The sequence below is a fragment of the Rhinocladiella mackenziei genome (genome assembly GCF_000835555.1).
Source record: "Rhinocladiella mackenziei CBS 650.93 unplaced genomic scaffold supercont1.10, whole genome shotgun sequence".
Classification (NCBI taxonomy): domain Eukaryota; kingdom Fungi; phylum Ascomycota; class Eurotiomycetes; order Chaetothyriales; family Herpotrichiellaceae; genus Rhinocladiella; species Rhinocladiella mackenziei.
In genome coordinates, this window is record NW_013550595.1 from 152670 (window position 1) to 176011 (window position 23342).

Sequence of the window (23342 nt, forward strand, 5' to 3'; positions counted from 1 at the left end):
CTTCGACCGCGATGGCGCCGCTTCTACGTTTGCCATAGCATTCGAAACCGAACTCAGCCTCGCCCGTGCGCGGCCCTCCACCTCGGATGATATATGAGACGAAGAGCTCGCGACCCTGCCGCTGTCAGGCCTCACCGCGTATCAAGCGCTGTTTGCGCACGGGGACCTATCCTTCTCATTTCTCTCAATCCCGTCAATAATGACAATCCTCAAGAGAGTGCTGATCACTGGCTCCTCGGGGGGCGTAGGAATACCGACCATTTACCTTGCTACAGCGTCTGGCTTTTATGTTATAGCGATATGCGGTGTCTCGTCGCGTCCTCAAATCACCTCCCTCCTCGCCTCATCCGACGACATCATTGACTACACCAGTCCAGAATTCACCTCGATCACAGCATCCTTCCAAACTCAGGGTCTCGCACCCGTCGACCTCGTCATTGACTGCACCGGTGGTGACACATTACAACCCATCCTTCTTTCGCCATCACTCGTCATGAAGCATGGTGGCAAAATTGTCACCATTGTCGCGCCCATCGCAGTCTACGGTCTAAAAATATCCGAGCAAATGCTCCGATCCCGTGCCTCTGCGAACATTGGCGTTGAATTCTTCATCGTCAACCGAGCGGCACGGAGCTTGAAGTGCTGGGCCAACCCATGACACAGGGAAAGTTGCGCGGACGATTGATGAGGTATTTCCACTGAAAAACGGCTGTGAGGCGACGGAGTTGGTCGAGAGCCGTGGTCGTCGGGGACCTGGAAAGGTGGTGTTGAGGATCGTCGACGAGTAGTCTATTGCTCTTCTGAATCGCACATGGAACACTGTATTTCCATTTCGTCCAAAGCCCGTATTGCGAAAATGATCCCCAGTTTCCTTTTTTTTTTTTTTTTGTTTCCCTTCCCATACTCGAAGTTCCAATTCAATGCGCTCGCCAGTTGCAAAGATGGCCGGCCGGGAAAATAAAACTCTCGTCTATTTAGAACACTCAAGCTCCCTAATTGTAAAGGAAGCACCTGTTATCATGACAAGACTCCCTGCTTATATCGTACATTGGACTACTTGAATTTCATGCTAAAGCCTGCCACCCAGAAGCACTACTCCTCAGCCTTGGTAGCAGCTTCTGCCCTTGCCTCGCCATCTGCATTGGCTACCTCTCTCCACATACGCCCTCCTTCTTGGGCCTTGGCCACCTCATCATCGCCAGTTATTTCCTTTTTGATTTCTGCCTCCTCTGCCATAGTATCAGTTGCTTCGGGCTCAATGGTCACTGTCTCTGATGCAGTGATGGCTGGTGTCGTTGACGCATCGGTCTCGGTCGCCGCCTCAGTGGCTGGGGCTGGAGTTGGATCTGGAGCAGCAGGAGCGATATTAGCGCTGTCAGTTGGGACTTCATCAGCAACGGTGGTGGTAGTGGCCGGTGTAGGTTCTTGTTCTTGTTGAGGGTGCGACTCAGGCGGTGAGGCTGGGGGCGTTCGCTGTTGTTGAACTGTGATAGTTGATTCTTCTTCGATCGGTTGAGCATCGGTTGTGGCTTCGGGTGCCTCATCATTCGCATCGGCTTCTCTCATTTCGACGTCCTCATCTCCATCCTCGGCTGGTGGTTGAGCGGGCGACCGTGGTCCTGAAACTGCAGCAGAACCATTGACAGCTTCGGCGGGTGGGCTGGGAGTCGGCGCGGCCTTATCATCAAGTTCATCCACATTCATCTCATCTGCATCATCTGGTAGACTGGAACCTTGCTGAGGTGTGCCCATTCCACTATTCGTTTCCATTCCTGAATCATTGCCTCCGACATCCATAATGTGGCGGTAATTCTGTAGGGCACGCCTCTTGCGGGAAGATGGTCGACCGTTCATGTCATCCATTTCTTCATCATCGCTATCATACAGCTCTCCATTCTTCTGGACATATTTCTCTGCTTTGCGCTCTGTTATTCGCTTGTCTGGGTTTTCATCTTCATCAAGATCGTCGAGAGCTGCTTCGTCGTCGTCATTCATCCCGAGCGAATCTCTAGGGACGTCGGTCATTTGTACCGAGGGTGCGTGGGCAGTTCTCCTCATGTTTTCGAGGACTTGCGTCAGGATCTTCTCGAGATATTCTCTGGAGTTCGCATTGTCCATATTTGACGGTCGGACATCGAGTTCATAGTCAGGAGCATAATACTAGAGTATATTAGACAAGTCAGTTACTGGAAGAGTATTCCTCACCTCGTAGTAGTCGTTGTATGGCAAATTTGCCGGCATGTGTTCGCCGACCAAGCAACCCGTTTCATATGCCCAGGTTCGTGCAACATTACGCATGGTATACCCACCTCCACCAAGGATGAGCGTCGGCAGGTTGAATGATTTCACAAATCGAACACAGTTTGCGTGGCCCTTCATGCTGAGATTAAAGCAGCCCAGTCGATCGCCAGAGAGAGAGTCGCCACCGCACTGCAAAACAACAGCTGAAGGCTGGTAATATTCCATGGTGGCTCGAATGACAGGCTCAAAGATGCCCTTGTAAGAGGAATCATCGATGCCGTCTCGAAGAGGAAAATTGACGGCGTAATACTTGCCCGAGCCAACTCCGACATCCCTGAGTTCACCGGTGCCCGGGAAGTATTCTCCGTACTTGTGGAAAGAAACAGTCATGACTCGGTCAGTGGTGTAGAAAGCCTCTTCAACACCGTCACCATGGTGGACATCGATGTCCACGTAGAGGACCCTTTGGTGGAATCTGAGCAGCTCGATAATCCCCAAGACAATGTCGTTGACATAGCAGAAACCGCTGGCCTCACTCTTCTTGGCGTGATGTAGGCCACCTGCCCAGTTGATTGCAATATCTGCTTTTTGTCGGTTCAGTCTTGCCGCGCCTTCCATACTACCACCGGCACTGATGCCACAAAACTCGAAAAGACCATCAAAGACCGGACAGTCGTCTCCGACATTGTATTTCTGTTGTTCCTTTTGGTATGAATCCATGTTGTCAGGCGTCACTTTTGCCAGGAAATCGATGTATTCATCGGTGTGAAATTGTGTCATCTCGTACTTGGAGGCTGGCTTTGCGCGATAAATCTCCATTCTTTTGTAGAGACCATAATTCATCACCAGGGAATGGGCGAGTCGTATCCTGTGAGGTTTCATGGGATGGCCCGAGACGTATGCATAGTTGCCGACATCTGAGTCGTAGAAGTATGCTACTCTCTTCTTATTGTCTTGCCGGAGGTTCGGGGGATCGACTGGGGCGAACGACATCGCGAGACGGGCGCCGGGCGCAGAGACAATGTCACCGAAAGGCCTTTGCGCCGAGAGTGTAGAATTTTGTGAGGAGAACTTTCCGTCAACGATGCTGTCTTTTGCGAAACCTATGCCAGCTGTGCTGGTCAGGTCAAACGGCGAACGATTGTCCCGGACCAGCCACAGGGGAGACTTGAGGTGGACTGTCGCGCTACAGTGTCCGAGCACCAAGATTTGTGAACTAGCTGATGCGCCACAGATCAGCAGAGGAAAGTGATGAGGAGCACAGTCAAGTTAAAGATCTACGTTTTTGGGAATCTCGTCGAAAGAGTTGTCGCGAGGGTGAAATGCGATGGCATTTGATCTCCAACTCTGAGCGGAGGAGAAAGTCTACCGTAGCTAGCTCCACGTGACTATGTTAGTGCATCATGCCGCTTTTAAAGATGGATTTCAGCACGTCAGTAATCACCCTGGACGGACTTCTATGCTCATGTTCATGCCATGAAACATGCTGGATTATGACTCTTCGTCATGACTGTTTCTCTCCATTAAGGAAGTATTTTCTCACTGTGTGCTAGAAGGAAGGAGTATCGTGGCTAATAACTGCGATGCCAAATTTCTGTGGGGCTCTGCTGTGGACTCCAGGCGCCAGAAACGCGCAGTCAAGTAGCCACCCAGATCCCATCGCAGTCCAGCTTCCGCTTTTAACCACCGACAGAACAAACAATTGCGTCTTTCTCGTGCCTGTTTATTCAATCATCACAACGACAGATTCAATGCCCTCCTGAGTGTCCTCCTCTTCTTCCTCTCTATCGCCGTCGAATATTTCCTCTCTCCTCTCGACTGGACTCTCACCCGGACCAACGATTCATCTGTCCTCGTGGCGTATTTGCGCCACGAGCCTGAATTTATAATACCTTGTCTCTCCTCAACTTCTTCTATCCTCCCCTTTCTCTCAATAATCGACAATGGAGCGATTCAATCGAATGCTTGCTGCCGCACAAGGCATGGGACTCGGTCACCAAGGAGCCCCCGGCGGAGACACGAATCTCGTCGATAACTCAGAGACTGTTTACATTTCTTCCCTCGCTCTACTAAAGATGCTGCGGCATGGCCGCGCTGGTGTACCTATGGAAGTCATGGGCTTAATGCTTGGGGAATTTGTCGATGATTTTACAGTCCGCGTCGTCGATGTTTTTGCGATGCCCCAATCAGGAACCTCTGTCAGCGTCGAATCTGTCGATCCGGTATTTCAGACAAAGATGATGGACATGCTTCGGCAAACCGGTAGACCAGAAACTGTTGTCGGCTGGTATCATTCTCATCCTGGTTTTGGCTGTTGGCTTTCAAGCGTCGATATCAACACCCAACAATCGTTCGAACAACTCACCCCTCGAGCCGTGGCTGTTGTCGTCGATCCCATTCAATCGGTCAAAGGCAAAGTCGTGATTGACGCGTTCCGACTCATCAACCCTCAAACGATGATGTTGGGCCAGGAACCTCGTCAGACTACATCCAACCTTGGTCACCTGAACAAGCCGTCTATACAAGCTCTGATTCACGGTCTGAACAGACATTACTACAGCATCGGCATTCAATATCGCAAAACGGGCTTGGAGGAAAACATGTTGATGAACCTACACAAAGAAGTTTGGACTGAAGGGCTTGAATTACCACACAGTTTTGAGGGTGAGCGCAAGCGCAACGAAGAAGGCCTGCAACAACTCGTCCACCTCGCCGAAGGCTACGAGCGCAGGGTCCGAGAAGAAAACGAATTGACTGCTGAGCAACTCAGGACCCGGTATGTGGGCAAAGTCGACCCGAAGAAGCATATCGAGGACGTTGGGCAGCGGTTGATTGAAGACAACATCGTCGCGGTCTCGAGACAAATGATTGATAAGGAGGCTAGTGTGGCAAAGAAGGCACAGCAGACAAATGGACATGGGCATCAGAATGGCGAGGATGGCGAGAATGGCTTGATGGATGTGGATGAGGAGCTATGAGTGGTCTCGGTGGCATAATTGGGCAGGACTCCGATCAGAGTTTGTAACTTGTATCTACAGATATCATGGCATGCATGGCGTTTGGCTGCTCAAGAACGAGAGACAGGTATGAAACCGAGTCCGGATCTTGGTCTAGGTCTCCGAACTGGCTACCACGGAGGGTTCAATCGGGCACTACTACCATCGCGGGGAATGCCGAACTTGCAAATTCAAAACCACAAGCAGACTCGATGGCTAAAAATGCTTAGGGATCATATCATTGGCAGAAGAACGGGTTCAATCCAGTCGGAGTGGCGAGCAATTTCGTAGGTCCTAATGTACATGTTTTCCCCTGAGCTTCCGCCTCAGCCCGGAGCCGCGAAACTAATGGTCCTGTGGTATCAACACTAGAATACCCATCCATTTCAATGGCCATAAGATGCGGCATACTGGATAGGACATCGCGGAGTAGATTCCCGCAGAAATCGGTGTAGAAGTCGAACGAGACCCAATACGGCTCGAAGATGGGCTGGCTCGGATCGAGTGTGACGAAAATTTTGAGGGTCCGTACTGCCGACAATTTTCCCAGCCGTTTCGCCAGCAATCTGCTGACACGCCAGGTTTTGGGCGGTCTGGTCCAGTCTGATCCCACGACCATTTCCAACTTGGTCACCATGCTGCGGTACCTTAAAGGCAGGTCTTGGACGACTGGTGCGGATTCAAAATCCTGCAGTGGGAAGATTCGGAAGCTCGACGAGCTGTAGAGAATATATGAAACCTCTTGATGCATGCGCTTGCTCGTGGTGAGGATCGCGGTGCGAGGTTTTGGTTTGCCATCTGCGCCCTGAGAGCCCGTTGGGCTAAACAGGACCAGTCGGTAGATCCTGTTACGGATCTCCGCCGGGAGTTCGAAGAATGGAAATGGATCTCGAAGAGGAGCCGAGAATGTCTCATCAAGAGCCTCCCCCAGCGCATCACATATTGTGTCGATATTATTATTAGCTTTCGAACCTTTTTTCAGCTTCACCCGACCTTGCGGGATCGGAAAGGCGTTGACGAGACCATCTCGCCACGACGCCGGCATCGGAAAGGTATATATTTGCGAAACTCCGATGGAGAGTGGAGTGGATCACACACACACACGCACACAGGAGTCCAGATTTGGGTTCTTCCAAGGGGCGCTTTACACACTCATCGTGTCGTCGGAGGAGGAGGATGTTGCGTCCTTACGGGGCGACTTGAAGATCATGGGCTCGTTGGCCTCTCGTGTGCTCTTGAGGAGAACGACTGATGTGTTCACTCTGCCCAGCTAATACAACTCTTCGAACATATGAGCCTGTGGACGGCGAGTCAAATAATTCTGGGGTATTCAACTTTCTTTGTTGAGGGAAGAAGAGAAGAAGCGGATGAGCAATAAAGTTGCGCAAGGTTTACTCCGCTTGTTAACCCGTTTGGGACGAGAGTGACGCCGCCTTCAAGTTGTATTCTATCATTCGAGGACGAGTCTTCCTCTTTATCTTTCTACAGATGGTACATCCTGTTTCCGACGATCAATCCGCTATGTAAATTCTGTATGGAGGAGTTCCAGCTGCTGAAAAAAACGTGTTTTGTAAGCGAAGACTGGAAAAGGCGTATCCTTGACCCTTGATCGCTCAAACTGCCAAGGCGCAGTTGGAGTCGAATAGAATTTTGGCGGCGCAGGTGCAGACAAATGGCTTTAACGAGGATTTTCCTGAATAGCCTTGGAATCGCGACACCAGCGACACTCTTTCGGTCCCAGGAGTATCGTACCATTCTGCACATCTTTCTTTGAGGTAACCCTGATGTCAGGATGCTCAGACGTGCAGTCTTGCCTCTCGTGAGGCCTCGACCAGTCCGACCGCTGCTGGTTCGAGAGGCGATCCCCCAGGCTCCATTGCGATATTACCGGCGAGATCAAGGCGTTCGAGGTGATGACTGCAAGATTCCCAGTACAACCAAGAACTCCAACGGAGATACACCTTCACCATCCACGCAGCCAAAAGAACCTCTACGCCGAGTCCCTTTTCCTCTCTCTGCGGAGCCCTCGAAAAATGACCAACCGTCGGCATCGGAGTCTTTTGGCGTCGATCCCACTCGAGACATTGACGAAGTCTCTGAATCAGTATCCCAATCGAGTAGAACTTTTATGGGGGAAAAAGACAAGCAACGAAAAGTCCCCGAAAACACTGAGCCTGAGCCTGAACCGGAAGAGCCAGAAAGTCAACCCCGACAGCCGCTCCCGGATCTTACACAAGGCATTCCATCAACACTAGATGCGGAACTCAAACAAGCCCGAGCAAAACAATCCTCATCCCCGTCAAGCCTAAACATCACCGAAGACCCATCGGAAGAGCTGCCAAGCGGAGCAGGACGTGGGCGTGGTGGCGATGATATTCCTCGGCAAGAGTACATCTCCTCCAGCGACCGGAAAAGGGACGCGGTTTTCAGATACATGTATATCGTGATGGGACTGAGTCTAGTAGGCTCCACCGTCTATCTTGGACGGAACTGGGAAAATGAAGAGGAGGAGAAAGCACACGCGGATACGCCGTCCGGTTGGGGAATCGGACTGTTTTATAATCGGCTCAAGACTCGGATCGGGTCGATGATGAGCTATTATCGAGACCCTGTGACGACCAAACTGTTACCTGACGAAGATCCTGATCCGAACCTCCGCTTCCCCTTTACGCTTGTCATCAGCCTTGAGGATATGTTGATTCATTCGGAGTGGACCCGCGAGAAAGGATGGCGAATCGCCAAACGACCTGGGGTGGATTATTTCTTGCGGTACCTTGGGGCCTACTACGAGATTGTCTTGTTCACCAGTCAACCGATGACTATGGCGGAGCAAGTGTTGCGGAAGCTCGACCCTTACCAGACTATTCGGTGGCCGCTGTTCCGTGAAGCCACGCTGTATAAGGACGGCGGCTACATCAAGGTAAGGCTTAGTTGAATACTTGAGCCTGACGACAGTGCTGACATGATGCAGGATCTCTCGTACCTTAATCGAGACCTGAAAAGGGTGTTGATCATGGACACTGACCCACACCACGTCAAGCATCAACCGGAAAATGCGATTGTTCTGCCTAAGTGGACTGGCGACGTCAACGACCAGACTTTAGTTCAATTCATTCCCTTTTTGGAATACCTGGCCACCATGGGATTTGAAGATGTAAGAGAAGTGTTGAAGTCGTTCGAGGGAACTTATATCCCGGCGGAATTCGATCGACGAATAAAGCTCCTGCGGCAGAAGTTTGAAGCACAGGAAGCGGAAAAGCGGAAAGGGCGACCGAAGAAAACTGTGCCAGGTCTCACATCGATGTTGGGATTGAAGTCACAAGATTCCGATGAATCAATGGGAGAAGGGAAGATGCTTTGGGATCAGATCCGAGAACGCGGACAGAAACAGTACATGGAATTTGAGAAGAAGATCAAGGAAGAGGGGGAGAAATGGCTGGCTGAAAAAGAGGCCGAGGAGAAAAGATTCCAGGAAGAAGCAATGAAAAATATGAGGCTGGGTGGATGGTTCTCTGGCATTTTTGGCGGCAGGAACAAAGAAGAGGAGAAGAAGAAGTGAACAGAGGTTGATTTTGCAAACGTTGGAGATTGTCGGCTTGGGTGTACAAACATACTATGGGACTTCAGCCCAGGAACAGTGTGAATCCTTCGAGGTGAGGAATAGCAAAAATCATCTCCCTTCATGTACAATGGATAAGTTTGGGTGTGTTTGGGAAGTAGATAGTAATATGTCAAGGCCTGAGGCTGAGAGCTGACTCAAATAGACACTGTATTCTTCAACGTGTTGCCGATTCTGCAGTGATGAGAATGGGATCAAGCAATGGGATATGTATGAAGCTGGGAGGTTGAAACGTCCCGGCCATAAGAGGTAAATGATCCGTGTATCTTGCAGTGTGCTCAAAAGAATGGAGCACGGGGCGCATTAGCAGATGTATCATGTTCGATATTGAAGTTGCTTAGTAGAACGAAGAGGAGTGAGACGGTCGTCTGACGGCGATTATATGCACTGTGATACGAGGAGCCGAGAGGCTGAATAGGTGTCAGACAGCCGCGGTTGGCTCTGGATGGATGGGGGATGGCACTCTGATGGAACACTGGCAGTGGCTCCAAGGGGAGGATCATCACAATTCAAGGCCTCGAACTTGAGGCAGAGTTGCTAGCGGGAGGGTCAGACAGCACGGTCGTTGGTGGACGGGATCTAAGAAAAGGAACTCAGATGCATGGGCGGATGGGCCTGTTTAGGCCTTAGGCTCCCGAAGATGCCATGCGATTGGCAGATGATTTCGCTTACTCCAGTAACTGTTGCGCAGAGAAGCAGAGAAACATCGAAGCAGGAAAACACCCTTCTCCACTGTTGCATGGCATCTGGGATGGCTAAGTGCCTGCTTGGGCACTGCACCTAGAAAAAAAAGGTGCATGCCTGGGATGGCCTCCATTTAAGGGGGGACTTCATTACCTACTGTACAGGCTTCCCCTAGAAGAAAGTACGGGCACGCTGCTGCAGCTGTGCGGTTAGTTAACGCTGAGTCTGAATGGCTGACCACCTCTAACCCCAACCTGGCTTGACTTTGGCACCATATCCATTTTCATCTCAATTTCCCATCACCTCCATCACCAGTAATCCTCAAACATTCCATCATTCACCACTCTAAAATAACTCCTCACTATCACAAACACAACCCGATTAACCCGGTGCCCATCGTCGAATACCATTTTCCATCATCTCGACTCTTTGTCAGCTCGCTCACGCTCTAAGCCTTGTCATCCGAATTAACCTACTGGGGCTCAGCAGAGCACCACCAACCCAAGGGGGGGGGAAAAAAAAAAGAAAGAAAGGGAAGTTTGCTCCCTTCCTCGCGACGCGTTTCTATGGAGGGATGGACCTTTTTTAAGGAGAACTATGACCACCACACCACCCGCCATGCCATGCTTGTCTGGCTTTGTATGAGTAGCATTGTCCTCGCGCTCAATCCTCCGACGCACATTTCACAATGATGCCACAATTAGTTGTGCGGCCTCCCTCCAAAACATCCTCGACCATTTCCCACGACCCCGACGGCATTCCCCCTCAGCCACTCGACCATCAGCATGAGGCTCCTGCCGGCCTTTTTGGCGCGTCCTCGTCACATGACCCCATGATTACCCGCCAATCCCGTTCTCAGCCGTTCTCTTCACAAACCGCTATTGTCGGCGGCGGTCAACAAGTACCAGAGGCTGTCGCTTTTCACAAGCTGCCGGTCGAGATCATCCAGAGGTATGTAGTTCCCATTCGGCCCTGGTCATGGGATCGGACGATTAATATTCCCCAGAATCCTATGGACCGTCGACGTCAACAGCTTTGCTTCCTTAGCCATATTAAATCACAACTGGTATACGGTCGCTCAAAATACCGACCTCTACGCCCACCATCTCTCGCGATGTCCATCGTACGCCTTGGCCAATGCCGTCATTACCGGTCCTTTTCGAAAAAACGACCTGTTCCGATTCAAGACCAAATTCGCGGCTGAAGTTCGCCGAAATCTATTCGATGCTTACACGCGTCCTCGCCGTACTCTTATCAACCTAATTTCTGTTAATGCTAGCTCTTCTGCGGCCTTGCCGGGGGCCGAAGCATTCCGCTTCGCCTTCTCACCAAATGGTCAAACCATTCTCGCTCTCAGTTCATCGAGAATCTATGTCATCGACGCCACGTCCGATCCTATCGCTGTGCGGAATGAACTCAAGACTATGAGGCGACCCCTAGCGGCTTCCGTCACGGATGATGGCGCCACGCTGGCCGTTTTGTCCTCCAAGCATCAGGCCAACATCTATCAGCTCACCCCAGATGGCGTCAAGCATGTCCAGGTCCTGGTTATGGATAATCCTCCCAGGACCATCGCGTTGGCACCGGAGGGGACCGTCCTGGCTGCGGCGTATGAAGGCGGAGTCGAAGTGTTTTCCCTCGCCCCCAGTGCCCTGTCCACTGATCGTAGAGCCGTTCGAAGCGAAGGTGTTGACACCTTGAGCTTTTCTGGGGACGGATCTATGTTGGTAGGAAGCACCCAAAGTCTGGAAGAGCCTTCAGCTGTGGTGATCACGGCGCCTTTCTATACCGAGAACGATCTTTCTCCAAAGGAGGTTCATAGCCGGATGTGGACGACGCAGATTCTGTTCCCCCAGATCAGTAGTGTCTGCAGTCATGCCGAATTGCTTCAGGGTCATACCGAAGGCGACGCAAATTGGCTTTTTGCTTACGACCACACACTCATGTCCTATAGGGCGGTCCGAACAGATGATACCAGAACGGGCGTGGCCTACTTCTTGAACCCTACCACCAATCGACGATTTAGCATGCCCATCCCGTCCACGGCTCCGACGGCCACAGTATGCGGTACTCTCGTTGTGGCTGGTTTCGGAGGAAGTGGTCTCTGGATTTACGGCGTCCCCGAGAAGCTGGATGTGAGTCCGGATATGGGCTCCGTCGTCGAAAGACACGAACAGCGTCTACAAGGCAGAGTGCCACTTACTTCCGCTACAGGCCATTTGGAGCCGTTAATGGCATATTCACCTTCTATATCTGGAAGTAGCGAGGAAATAGAGGACGACTCCTTGGCCGCCAAGGTGGACTGGCGAGAGAGTTTGTTCGTCAAGTGTCAACAGATCAGGTCCATTGAAGGCTGTACGGCAGCAAAATGGGTAGAAAGATGCGAAGACAGGGAATGCTCTTTCTTGGGCAAGAGATTGGTCTGTGTCGCCCCTGGCGGTGTTAATCAATTTGTGGAAGAACTGGGAGACGAAACTATGCCTGTTGATGGTTCACGCGTTTCCATTCTCGACTTTGATTATGCCCCATCCTGCGCCCCGGATCGAGAACTTACCATTGAAGTGGGCGAAAAAGAGCCAGACTTGCTGACGGAGCAGATGGGTGATATGGAGACCGAGGTCGCGATGGAAAGACGGCGCACGGTACGGGACCGAAACAGAGGAGGTATGAAAATGCCTTTGGGTCGCTCTGTCACAACAGCGTCTGGATCACCAAGCCTGCCCTGGAGTGCGCGACGAAGCACCTCTCAGCCTTCATCTCCTTTGGATGTTGACGCACAAATGGCCTTGGCCAATTCACCACCCCGTACCTATCAACCAGCTCAACCGAATTTGCACAGATCGGCCACCGCGGCCGGTTTTGGCACGGCTCGATATCCACCACGACCGCCTCTTTCGTCGCAGCAACAAGATTCGGGTCACATCATTTATGCACGATCACCGAATCAGCCATATCACTCGGAAGAAGGTTGGGAATCACCGCCACCACCTTATCCCAACAATTCTCCCGGCCCCGTCCAATCGGGAGGGTCATCGGGTTCACCTACGATACAGCCTCCCCCCTTTGGCGGTCCAAGTCCCGTGGCAATGCCATTGGCAGGGATTCCGGAAAATGGTCATGTTCCGACCCAAAACCAGCCTCGTCCTGTCCCGCAAGGATTCGCACCAGGTCCACCCCAGCCTATGCACCAGCAACAAGCACAGTTTGTGCCTCAGCCAGGACATACGCCTCACCAAGGGGTTCCTATGATTCCCGAAGACGCGCCGACCCGGTATATATCCAGTCCGTATGCCGCTGCCCCGGCACCAAAACCTGATAACTATCAACTCGCTGCCCCCAATGCTCCATTAGCCCCTACAACCCCACCATTTGCATCGTCAGGTTCCGGTGAATCATCTTCAAGACCAGTATCGCATGAGGGCCGAGCTTCACCGTTCCATACCCCCGTCTCTCAACGGCACCCGACACCTGATCGAACATCTCCGTCGAATCTCAACCCACCAGCTCCAAATCTCTCTGATGCACCTGCGAATATTCCAGCGTCGCAAAAGCGATCCTCTGCTGGCTCTCTCACTCTGACCGGAGCGAATTTACAAGCCCGTCTCAATCATCCAGTCCCTCCAACTCCAACAACGTTGGAGCAGATGCGTATGTCGCAATATGAACCCCCCAGTCAGCCGGTGGCACCCCATTCTGCTGCTCCACCTCCTACACAAGCCTCTGTGGCTGGCGCTCCGTATTCGTTCGTATCTCCAACAGCCGACCAAATGGCCAATCTAAACCGTCGAGTTTCTCAAACATCACGGAAGCCTGTGGCACCGATCTCGACAAATGGCGCCATTTATCAAAACCCTGGTTCGGCTCCGTGCAACTTCAGCGGTGGTTCGGGTGTCCCTCCGTCCCCTCCCCGCGGTGCATGGGGCGCCGCGGGAGTCCCGGGCTCGCCTTCTTTCAACAAGGCGATCGCGCTTCCCAATGGCCTGTCACGGAACAATTCTCGAGGAAGTGGTCGCTCGATTCCCGTCTCCACATCGACTCCGAATTTACATGTCGCGGCCGCGGTATATCCCCCACGACCAAAAATGGGCAGGCTTGATACCATCGACAGCGTACCGGGCTCCTACGGCCCGGGCGAACCGGGTTCGAGATCGCATAATGCTGTACCAACGACGATTCCGAGTCCCATGGCACATACGCATGTTCATAACCAACCACCGCCACCAAGTCCGCATGCATATCCTCTGTCACAGCCTCAAATCCAGCCCCAATTCCAGCAGACGCGGTCATATCAAGCCACTGTGTGGGCCGGCAACACGAACCTTCATGCTCATCCTGCCAGGAATGGCGACAACAGACGCGTTTCATCCGATCCCACGGTTCCTGAATCGTCGAAGAAGAAAAAAGGAAAGAGGCGGAAAGGCGAACCTGAACGAGGCAGGTCCCAGACACCCATGCCCACGACTAGTGGTTTGGGTGCCATGGACGTTGTCAAAGAGAGCAAGAAGGAGAAGGGAAGTAAGTGTATTGTGATGTGAAGATATGACATTGCACCGCGAGGATGCGGTGGGCACGTGCATCATTTCAGGTCATATCACAACACCATCGCTGGCGAGGACAGCAAAAGCTAGCTGCCAAAACAGCACTCTCACGGAAATATCGATATCAAATATAGGAACGAAAAGACGGATGTGGGAATGCACATCTTGGAAGACAGTCTATCTATCTATTTATTTATTTGTCGATCGATCAATCGACATAGCAGCAAACTTGACCGAATTGCGCAACTTTGAAGCATTGATTTGATTGCCTTGAATATATGTGTATTTTATTTTGGTAACGACCTTTTTGGAAAGCTTTTTTTTTTTTGGAGCAAAGATAAAAGAAAGAATGGCTCATGTCTCGTGTCTGATAGTATTATCCCCGTGAATGGGACTCGCGATTTCTTCTGATCTGTGGCGTCCGAGTATGTGGAGTGGGGATGCGATAGCGGGAGGACGTCGACAGAGCAGAGATGGCCTATTGATGTTGCTGGGTGTCCCTTCCCTCTAAAACCTCACGGACTACTCGTCCCGTAACGTCCTCTAAATCTTCGCACCCTTCGAGCCCCAGCATTGCATTGTCCTGCGCGAGCTGCGGATTCTCATTCCCTTCTGCGCCATAATACCCGTTAGCCACGCCGTTCGTAAAAATATTCCCGTACAGCACGTTCATGATGCCCGACATCTCACCTTTCTTGAGCATCGTGAACCCAGCTTCGATGTACTCCGCTTTCGAAACCGCTGTGATGTCCCAGTCTGCGTCGGTGGTATGTGTCGCTTGTTGCACAGCCCGGAGCATATCGACCTGCGACAGGTGGAAGTTGGACACGTAGACCATCTTGTTCGCGTACGAGGGGAGGGTCCGATGCATATTTGGATTGTTGGGATTCTGCCCTTTGGTATTGAGTGGTAGGGAAAGAACCCTTGCAGCCGCTAGGTCGGACATGCGCAACGTCGACGTGTACGCTTTGACGTCCCCTTTGTCGAATAAAGTCGCCTTGCGATGTTTGATATCGATTCCGAACCACCCGCCCGCCAGACTCCAGTCGTACCAGGCGTTGTTGATGATGCCGATCCAGCAACTTGATGTGCCACCGAGCTCTTCGACTGGTTTCCGCGCGTTAACTTTGTGTGTTTGCATGGGAACCGCACTGATCAGGCGCGGGTTGCTCGTGTCGCTGCCGAATTCGCAGGGGAGGATGTAGGGGACCTTGGCCTCGCAGGCTGCGCGGATGATTAGGGGTTGGAACTCATGGCATATACTCCAAGCCAAGGTGATGATAAGGGCGTCTTGGTTGGCGAGCGCGGAGACGAGGAACCAGTGGTCGGTGTATGAGCCGGGTATGATTGTGATGCGTGGATCGGATGTGAGGTCCGGGTGGGTGTCCGAGGTGATTGAGAATTGAGGATAAGATTGGGCGAGGAGGGCAGAGAGGACATTGGAGCCTAGCGAGCCTGTGGCGCCGATAAGGGCGACGCGTGAGATGTGGTTGGGGTCTGTGGTAGATGCCATGTGGGGATTGGTTTAGACTAGGGAAACACAGTGCAATGCAAAGACAGACGATGAAATAGAGAGAAATAAAGGATAGAGACAAGGGTTTACATAAGTATCTTCCGGGTCCATGAGAGTTTTTGGGCGTGGGCTTCCCGGTTCGATTCTGGTCCGGCGATCTTCAATCCTCTGAACCGAAACCTACCGTCGTCAACTGAGGAAGTCATGGTTGATGCATCCTGCCTCCTAAATCCGGAGCGCGAGGGAAAGGCAAAGCAAAGGTGAGATGAGGCTCTGATAAACTGAGCTAGAAACATGAAATCAAGCCGCGCAAGGCTAGCTTCAAGAGGGCAAAGCGCTGTCTTTAGGCGCAAGGCTAGCCAGATCTGAGCGTTTCCGCGAACATTCCTCCTTCAACGTCATCTCATCAAACATGGAAGAATGGAAAAGCCAAAATCACTGAAGACATTGGTCCTGGAACGTGTCACCACTTCCTATCTACATAACCCCCCAAGTTTGGCGGTCGGCCAAGTCGAGTCGGGAACATGGTTTATTATGGAGTATCCAGAGGGTGTGGGACTTGCAAGCAGAGGCGGAAGAAGGCAAGCATATCAGCCCAGCTCTCTAAACGGTGCTCTTGTTTCTTACGGTTTTTCTTCAGTGTGATGAAACCCGCCCTGTATGTACCGCGGTGTCTGCCGAACCAAGACCCTGGGGCCCTCAGCTTACGAAGAGATTTTAGGTATGCAACAGATGCATAAAAGCAAACCGCTCCTGCCCCGGATATAGAGATGAGATGGATATCGTATTTCAGCCTCAACGTCACGGTGTATCCGAATACCAAACATATCGCCAATCTACAGGGGGACCACCGAGAGAGCGAGCCCATGGCCAATCCCAGCCAACCAGGAGGACGGAGGAGAGGCACGATATCCCCCTGGAGAATACTGCCATGAAGGCCTTCCTTCAAGATTATTGCGTTGCCTCTTTGGATCATTCCGTGTCTCGTGGGTATCTGGATGGACTTGAGCACATGCTCGCCCGCTTAAATCCGTCATCCGATCTCGTACAAGCCGTCAAAGTTGTTGCCCTTGCCGGCTTTGCCCACAAGCATGAGCGACCGGATATTTTGGACCTGTCAAAAATGCTGTATTCTCAACTGTTGCGCTCTTTTCAGTCGAGTATATCCAACGTTGCTCACTCAAATGTAACAGAATTGTTGATAACAGCCGTTCTGCTTGGACTGTAGGAGGTTAGTATCCACGAACAAAATTATTTCAAGTTCACGCAGCTCAGGCTCATCATGCAAGAAAATCTCCGCTACGGAAGGAGAACGGGACTCATTCCAGAGGTGTCTCAGCCATCCTCTCGACAGACCGTTCGCCTTTTGATATTCTTACCGGGGCACAAGTATTCCAACTAGGAAATCCACTCCACCTGAATCCCGCCCAATTACAGGTACGACTCTGCGTTGAGTATACTCCCTGCTTCGTCTGACGATCAGAGGTAGGATTCACGCCACTTTGGTATTTTGTGTGCTCCTTCATCCGGCGCAACGGTCCAGACTCTTGACTCCCTCCTTGTCAAATCAAGACCAATTTTCCAAATGGCGGAGGAGCTTCTTTCCAATTCAAGAGAAATATCTGCTGACGAATTGAGCCAATTCAGAGCGGACGTGATGCTTTTGATGCGCCAATTTGCCGAATGGCCGGCAAATCAACCGGAAAAGTGGTCTCCCACGACGGTTGGGTTCGTCCACCAGAGCCATGAAGAACTGCAGGGGACGATATATTGGCCTGGGCAGGTCCATGCATATTTTGACCGTGAGTCATATCCTCCTAGTCCTCTTTCCAAGGAAAACAACTGAGGGCTACCGCAAGTCTACGTTTCTGGCGTATGGAATGCTTACCGTAAAGCTCGCCTCTTGTTCCTCGACCGTGTCGTCCGGTGTATGATACGTCTGGGATTTGGAGAGGAACAATGGCTCTGGGGTCGTTTCCATTCTGAAGTGCGGGAACTGGCCGTTGATGTGGCCGCTTCGGTTCCCTTTCATTTAACCGCCACTGCTGAAAAACCTCTCCAGATCCCACATACTGCGACGGCGACTGCTGCCACAGCCGGCATATCAGTCGGTGGACTCCTCCTCCCACATCCGCTGTGCGTTGCTTCGACACTTTCGATAGTTCCTCCCGAGTTAAGGATCTATTTCAAAGGATGTCTCGTCTGGATCGGCCAACACATGGGCATTGGGCAGGCCGCTCTGCTCGCCAAGGTGAGAATCTTAGCGGTTTGCAGTGGCGACACTTCTGATCTGGCCTGTAGGATCCGAAGAGCGTGCCATATAGCTTTATCAAAGATGGGCATGTTCTTGTTTGGGCTGGGATGCTGATTCAACCCCAGGCCAGTTGAATGGGGGAATGTTGCAAACTAGAGATATTTTGTCTGACAAAAATATAGACCCTGGAAAAAATATGCATATTCGTCTTGTCAGACTGATAGGTTTCTGAGACCCTTGTCGATCATCATGTCTTGGCATTATCCACAACAAGCGGAACCCCTGGTCTCCTTTTCTTCAACTTCAAAGCTGATCGATTTGATTGTTCGTCGCGACAGAAAAGCACAGAAATGAGGTACGTCGATTGCAGAGATCTGGATCCGGGTTTCTTGTGACCCCCCGGTTAGGCTCGAAGATCATCTCTCCCCTGACGACTTCCACCATGGCAGGTAAGAAACCACGCCCAACCTTTTACCTCTACGGGTACGTACCAAGTGACAAACCCAGTGGGGGGGACCTCAAACTCACGAGCTGGCCTCGAGAAGGGCCCCAAAAAGAATATGGCGGAGGGTCTTTTCGTTTTCTATCGCGATCGCATCCGACCCAGCGTAAGCGAAATATCCTTTATCAACTGGCACTACATCTACTTCTGTGCCACGTGTCTGCTGGCCAGTATCATCTTCTGGGGCTCTTCCACTCCCGATCAGTCCGTGTCATATATTGACAGTCTGTTCTTATGCATCTCGGCCATGACCGAAGCCGGATTGAATACCGTCAATCTCTCGCAACTGTGAGCCGCCTCGACCGTTTGGATTTCGCGGTGCTGACTAAGCCATTCAGCAATACATGGCAGCAGGTCATGTTGTTCTTGCTCATCATCATCGGCTCGGCAATCTTTGTCTCTGGCGCCATTCTGCATATCCGAAAGCGTACCTTCGAGAAGAAACTCACGGAGTTGGCTGAGAAACGCCAGGAACGACTGCAAAAACGTCGCAGCCTCGGTCGAGCCCTGACACTCTCCTTCTCCAGACGAAAGCCAGGCGGGCCGGGTGATCGCGAAGCTGCTGTCGCATCTGGAGCAGTCCGTGGGCGTCCGATCCAGGACCGTCCTGAAGATGAAGAATACAAAACCTCTTTCCGTGGGTCTGAACGCAATCAATCGCCGTCTACAGAGCCCACAGGCCTGACTCATACCGCAAATGGCGCAAGTTCAGCTCCTGAAGGTGACCAGAATGGCCATATTCGATTCCTGGAACATCTTCCTGCCGTCGAGCATACTCCCATCAGACCTCGTCCCCTCAGACGTCATCGAACAAGTTTCTTTGAGGGACGTGGTGTCGGTGCTCAAGGGTTACAAAATCATCCACGCCATTCTCGACCGGTTGATTACAACGGCCCGGAAGATGACTCCGCCATTGAAGATGAACCCGTGGACTATCACCCCCATGTATCCAAAATCGACAAATATCTTGACACAGTCAATGGGTACCTGGGCCGAAACAGTCAATTTTATCACCTGAACGAGCGGGAACGAAAGAAGCTGGGTGGTATCGAGTACGATGCCATCTGCTTGCTCTCTTGGATCGTGCCATTATATTTCATCCTCTTCCAGCTTCTAGGTGCTCTGGGTATCGGTGCATGGATCAAGGTCAATCGCCCTAGCGTGACTTTGGAGAACGGTATGGCAGGCATCATTGATTGGGAGGCAGATTCTCACGGGATCAAACAGGACTCGACCCATTCTGGACTGGAGCCTTTTTCGCTATATCTGCTTTCAACAATTCTGGAATGGCTCTATTGGATGCAAACGCAACAGCTTTTCAGACCAACTACTATGTTCTCCTCACGCTCAGTCTGCTCATTTTGGCAGGGAATACATGTTTCCCCCCATTCTTGAGATTGATCTTGTGGACCATGAAGAAGCTGATCCCGAAGAACTCGAGCTCTCCGTCATGGTCCCTCCGTCGACGAACGCTAGAGTTCTGCCTCGATCATCCTCGAAGAGTCTACACGAACCTGTTTCCGAGCGCGGAGACTTGGTGGCTGGTCTTCTCGCTCTTCATGTTGAATGGACTTGATTGGATAGCATTTGAACTTCTCAACCTGGGTAATCCCACCATCGACGCGATTCCCGCTCAATTCCGCGTCCTAGATGGGCTATTCCAAGCGTTCGCCGTCAGAAGTGGCGGGTTTTATGTCGTTGCCATATCCAGTTTGAGATCCGGTCTCTTGGTGCTTTATGTGTTGATGATGTACATCTCGGCGTTCCCCATCACCATGACGATCCGAAACACCAATGTCTACGAAGAACGCTCCTTAGGAATTTATGCCGACGACGGCTTGTCTCAACCGGAAGGCCCGGCCCTGGACCCCAGCGCCGCCCCAGAGGAGGAAAAAGGAAAAGACCCACGGCGGCATAAATTTTTCTCCGGCCTCAGACGCACCTTGACTGTGGTGACACATGGTCCAGTTCCCCCCGCCGAGTCCAGATCTCTGGGTGGTTTCACACGTCAGGACTTCATCCGCCAACAACTCCGAGGCCAATTGGGACATGATCTTTGGTGGATTGCATTAGCCATTTTCTTGATAACAGCAATCGAAACCGGACAATTCGAACGGGAGCCGGTTGTCTTTTCGACCTTCAACATCATCTTCGAGACCGTTTCCGCTTACGGATGTGTTGGCATCTCCATGGGCGTGCCGTGGAACGCCTATTCTTTCTGTGGCGCATGGCACACCGTGAGCAAACTCGTCTTGTGCGCTGTGATGCTACGAGGCCGGCATCGAGGTTTGCCTGTTAGTATTGACCGAGCGATTCTGTTACCGGACGAGAGTCTTGCATGGGCCGAAGAGGAAGATGCTCACAAACGAAGTGAGACATTTGCCACCGCGCTGTCTAGAATGGGGACAAGAGATGTTTCGGCTCTGCCCAGGTCTCGCAGCCGCACCAGCCTAAGTGGTCCGGGTCCAAGTGTTGGTGGTCAACGGAACTTGGAAGACATGGTGTGAAACTTCAAAATGGGGATGTTTCCCTGTATGTTGTGCTGGGGTGGTTTCTTTTTTCCGTTTTGGCTGGCGTTATGAGCGGTATCCTATACTTTCGTTAGCGTTTGTATTTTGCTCCTGCTTATATTGGCGACAGCTGTACAACTCTTCACTTCCTGTTGTCGCTTAGGATTAGTACAGGATTTACTACTCTGGGCAATTGAGCAAGGTGTTAGGAAAAGAAAACAAAACAAAATGTTGAAAAATCAGAAAGTCTAGAGTGTATTGAGCCGTGCTATATTATTCAGATTCATGGATTTGCCTAATTCAATTTAGGTGTATCTTTCAGTGATTGGGGCGATCCAGTCTGCTGTAGAGAGACGAGACAGAAACGATGATGGTATACAAATCATTTCATATTCTGGAAAGAAGTATATCCTAAGAATCTGCCCATGCCAATCAATCGACCTCATCAACGCCGGAACGGCATCGAACCCCATCCAATCATTCCGCCTTCCAAGCAGTTCTCAACTAGAAAGAGCCTTGAATCCTTCACCGTCCACTCCCGTCTCTGCTCCATCAATAACCCGCCTTATATGGCCTTGTTCCAAGCGTCTTGCCCGTTCCCTCCCTTCCTCCAACCTCTCAACACCCAACCGTATATTTTCCAGATGCACACTGAGCAGAACCTCTTTGTGATGGCGTAGGACTTCTGCGCTATCAACACGAGATCGCAACTCTTCCAACTCCGCCCCCATGGCTTGTAACTTGAGAACACTGGCCGAGACGTGCGCCCATGCCACTTTGCGATATTGTCCGACCTGTTTCAGCAGCGCGAGCTGGCGGTTATACTTCCCTAACTGTGCGCGGTTGCCGCCTAGCACTGTCCAGAGATGCGAAAGGATTTCGTCTTTGGATGCCTGTGCGGCGACATTGTCGCGTAGGGCGATCGAGTGGATGACTTCAAGGTGGTCTTCGAGGTTTTGCAGGACCAGCAACAAAGCTTGGGCTTCGTCGATGAGACGCTCGATCTCTTCGGAAACGATGCGCGTGTGTGCAATGTATTGGTCTAGGAGCCGAGACTCGGTGAAGCGGACGGGTTGGAAGGGTGCGAGCAGGTGGTCTTGAATCCACGAGGGGACAATCCCACGGGAAGACTGCTTGGTGGCCATGTCGTCGAGGACACGCTGCGTCCAGCGCGCGGTACTCAGCGCGATGTCCACACCACGGCCGACGTGGGAGTTGAATTTCTGTAAGTCGTACGATGCCATGCGAGCTGTTTCGATGAAGCCGTCGAACTCGAGGACGAGTTCGTTTCGTGATGAGAGGGTTGAGTAGCGGACGATCTGGCGGAGATCGCGGATCGAGGCTTCGGATCGTTTCATGTCAAGAGGGAGCGAGACGTCGGCGGCGGATGAGGAGAGGATCTCTTCGAAGTGGGATTGTGTTTTCATCAGCGCGTCGAATTCGACGGGTGCAGAGACGCCAGTGGAGAGGGTCGGTGTGTCGTTGTTGGTTATTGCTGAGTGGTATTGGCAGATCGGGAGGTGTAAAAGGGAGATTCCAGGCACACGACAGATGGGTGATAGGGCCGTGTAGATGGACGTGGTCAGGAGATTTTGGGCCAGAATCAAAATCCCCGCGAACACATAGGCGGCAAGTAACCATGATATGGGTTTCTTGAGAGCTTTCAGAGTTTGGCCTATGATGTCGAGTGACCACTCTGCTGTATGGCCGAGGACGTCGACCGCTTTGTCGGCTATCTTCGATGCCATGGATTTCTCGGGTGACTTTGGAGCAGACGATGTTCGTGCTATAGGTTCGCGCGGCTGTTTCGACGGAGTGTCTCTGGATGAAACTGCGGGTTTACGCTTCCTGGCCAGCCTGTCTGCGACGGGCATGCTGGTCGTCATGGAAGGCATGATGAGCTCTGGTTCTGGATGGGTAATTGTTGACTTGGTCTGCCCGCCCGAAAGATTCTTGCGTCTTGTTTGATACCGCTTATTTGGATTCGTCACTGTGGATGCGTCTTCGGGGTTGGAGTCGGAGGCCGCTGAACCTTCGTCCCAACTGATGGTGTCATCACCCTCGCCTTCGTCTTGGACAACCCAGGAGTCGTCCAGTTGACACTTGGTGCCGGCGCCCATTTTATCTGAGGGTCAGTCAGTCACTGAGTATTCAGTGTGAGAACAATCGTTTTGATTGAAAGAAATAGTTCGCCGACGCGGTTCAGCCTCGTGTGGCGACTGATGCGGATCTAAAATGAATGAAGGTCATCGTTTCAAAGCAGTGTCTCGCGCGGGCTGTGTGTGGAAAGCAATTTTCGTTTGCCACGTTGACCAGAGGAATGAAAATCAAACAAGGGCATCGAGCATCAACAGGCAGATTCACGTGGATGGGTCGAAATCCAAAGGTCAAGACGTTAAGCCAGTCACCAATCAGCATTCATCTCATCAACGTCCGTATCTTCTCGGCTTTTTTCCGGGTCGGAAAATCTATACAGAAGTATTCC

At 51.7% G+C, this 23342-nt stretch overlaps 10 protein-coding genes across 10 annotated transcripts; 6 read left to right on the top strand and 4 right to left on the bottom strand.

Moving 5' to 3' along the window:
• Nucleotides 1-93: 93 nt before the first annotated feature.
• On the top strand, nt 94-658 carry Z518_10736 (uncharacterized protein; the record flags this gene model as incomplete). Its single annotated transcript, XM_013411567.1, has 2 exons — nt 94-244; nt 297-658. The coding sequence occupies 2 exons, from the start codon at nt 94-96 to the stop codon at nt 656-658; spliced, it is 513 nt and encodes a 170-aa protein (XP_013267021.1).
• Nucleotides 659-1092: 434 nt separating this feature from the next.
• Nucleotides 1093-3234, bottom strand: Z518_10737 (uncharacterized protein; the record flags this gene model as incomplete). The annotated part of the gene is made up of 2 exons (XM_013411568.1): nt 1093-2160; nt 2206-3234. 2 exons carry the CDS (start codon nt 3232-3234, stop codon nt 1093-1095), a joined length of 2097 nt encoding a protein of 698 aa, XP_013267022.1.
• A 950-nt stretch (nt 3235-4184) lies between these two features.
• Z518_10738 (26S proteasome regulatory subunit rpn11) lies at nt 4185-5219 on the top strand (the record flags this gene model as incomplete). The annotated part of the gene is made up of 1 exon (XM_013411569.1): nt 4185-5219. The coding sequence occupies one exon, from the start codon at nt 4185-4187 to the stop codon at nt 5217-5219; it is 1035 nt and encodes a 344-aa protein (XP_013267023.1).
• A 256-nt stretch (nt 5220-5475) lies between these two features.
• On the bottom strand, nt 5476-6282 carry Z518_10739 (uncharacterized protein; the record flags this gene model as incomplete). The annotated part of the gene is made up of 1 exon (XM_013411570.1): nt 5476-6282. The coding sequence occupies one exon, from the start codon at nt 6280-6282 to the stop codon at nt 5476-5478; it is 807 nt and encodes a 268-aa protein (XP_013267024.1).
• Nucleotides 6283-7029: 747 nt separating this feature from the next.
• On the top strand, nt 7030-8796 carry Z518_10740 (uncharacterized protein; the record flags this gene model as incomplete). The annotated part of the gene is made up of 2 exons (XM_013411571.1): nt 7030-8157; nt 8209-8796. 2 exons carry the CDS (start codon nt 7030-7032, stop codon nt 8794-8796), a joined length of 1716 nt encoding a protein of 571 aa, XP_013267025.1.
• A 1432-nt stretch (nt 8797-10228) lies between these two features.
• On the top strand, nt 10229-14075 carry Z518_10741 (uncharacterized protein; the record flags this gene model as incomplete). The annotated part of the gene is made up of 2 exons (XM_013411572.1): nt 10229-10491; nt 10547-14075. The coding sequence occupies 2 exons, from the start codon at nt 10229-10231 to the stop codon at nt 14073-14075; spliced, it is 3792 nt and encodes a 1263-aa protein (XP_013267026.1).
• Nucleotides 14076-14556: 481 nt separating this feature from the next.
• Nucleotides 14557-15591, bottom strand: Z518_10742 (uncharacterized protein; the record flags this gene model as incomplete). Its single annotated transcript, XM_013411573.1, has 1 exon — nt 14557-15591. The coding sequence occupies one exon, from the start codon at nt 15589-15591 to the stop codon at nt 14557-14559; it is 1035 nt and encodes a 344-aa protein (XP_013267027.1).
• Nucleotides 15592-16522: 931 nt separating this feature from the next.
• Nucleotides 16523-17979, top strand: Z518_10743 (uncharacterized protein; the record flags this gene model as incomplete). The annotated part of the gene is made up of 6 exons (XM_013411574.1): nt 16523-16719; nt 16785-16815; nt 16867-17028; nt 17081-17393; nt 17451-17842; nt 17893-17979. 6 exons carry the CDS (start codon nt 16523-16525, stop codon nt 17977-17979), a joined length of 1182 nt encoding a protein of 393 aa, XP_013267028.1.
• A 426-nt stretch (nt 17980-18405) lies between these two features.
• Nucleotides 18406-20854, top strand: Z518_10744 (uncharacterized protein; the record flags this gene model as incomplete). Its single annotated transcript, XM_013411575.1, has 3 exons — nt 18406-18635; nt 18686-19524; nt 19575-20854. The coding sequence occupies 3 exons, from the start codon at nt 18406-18408 to the stop codon at nt 20852-20854; spliced, it is 2349 nt and encodes a 782-aa protein (XP_013267029.1).
• Nucleotides 20855-21357: 503 nt separating this feature from the next.
• Nucleotides 21358-22977, bottom strand: Z518_10745 (uncharacterized protein; the record flags this gene model as incomplete). Its single annotated transcript, XM_013411576.1, has 1 exon — nt 21358-22977. The coding sequence occupies one exon, from the start codon at nt 22975-22977 to the stop codon at nt 21358-21360; it is 1620 nt and encodes a 539-aa protein (XP_013267030.1).
• Between the last annotated feature and the right edge of the window lie 365 nt (nt 22978-23342).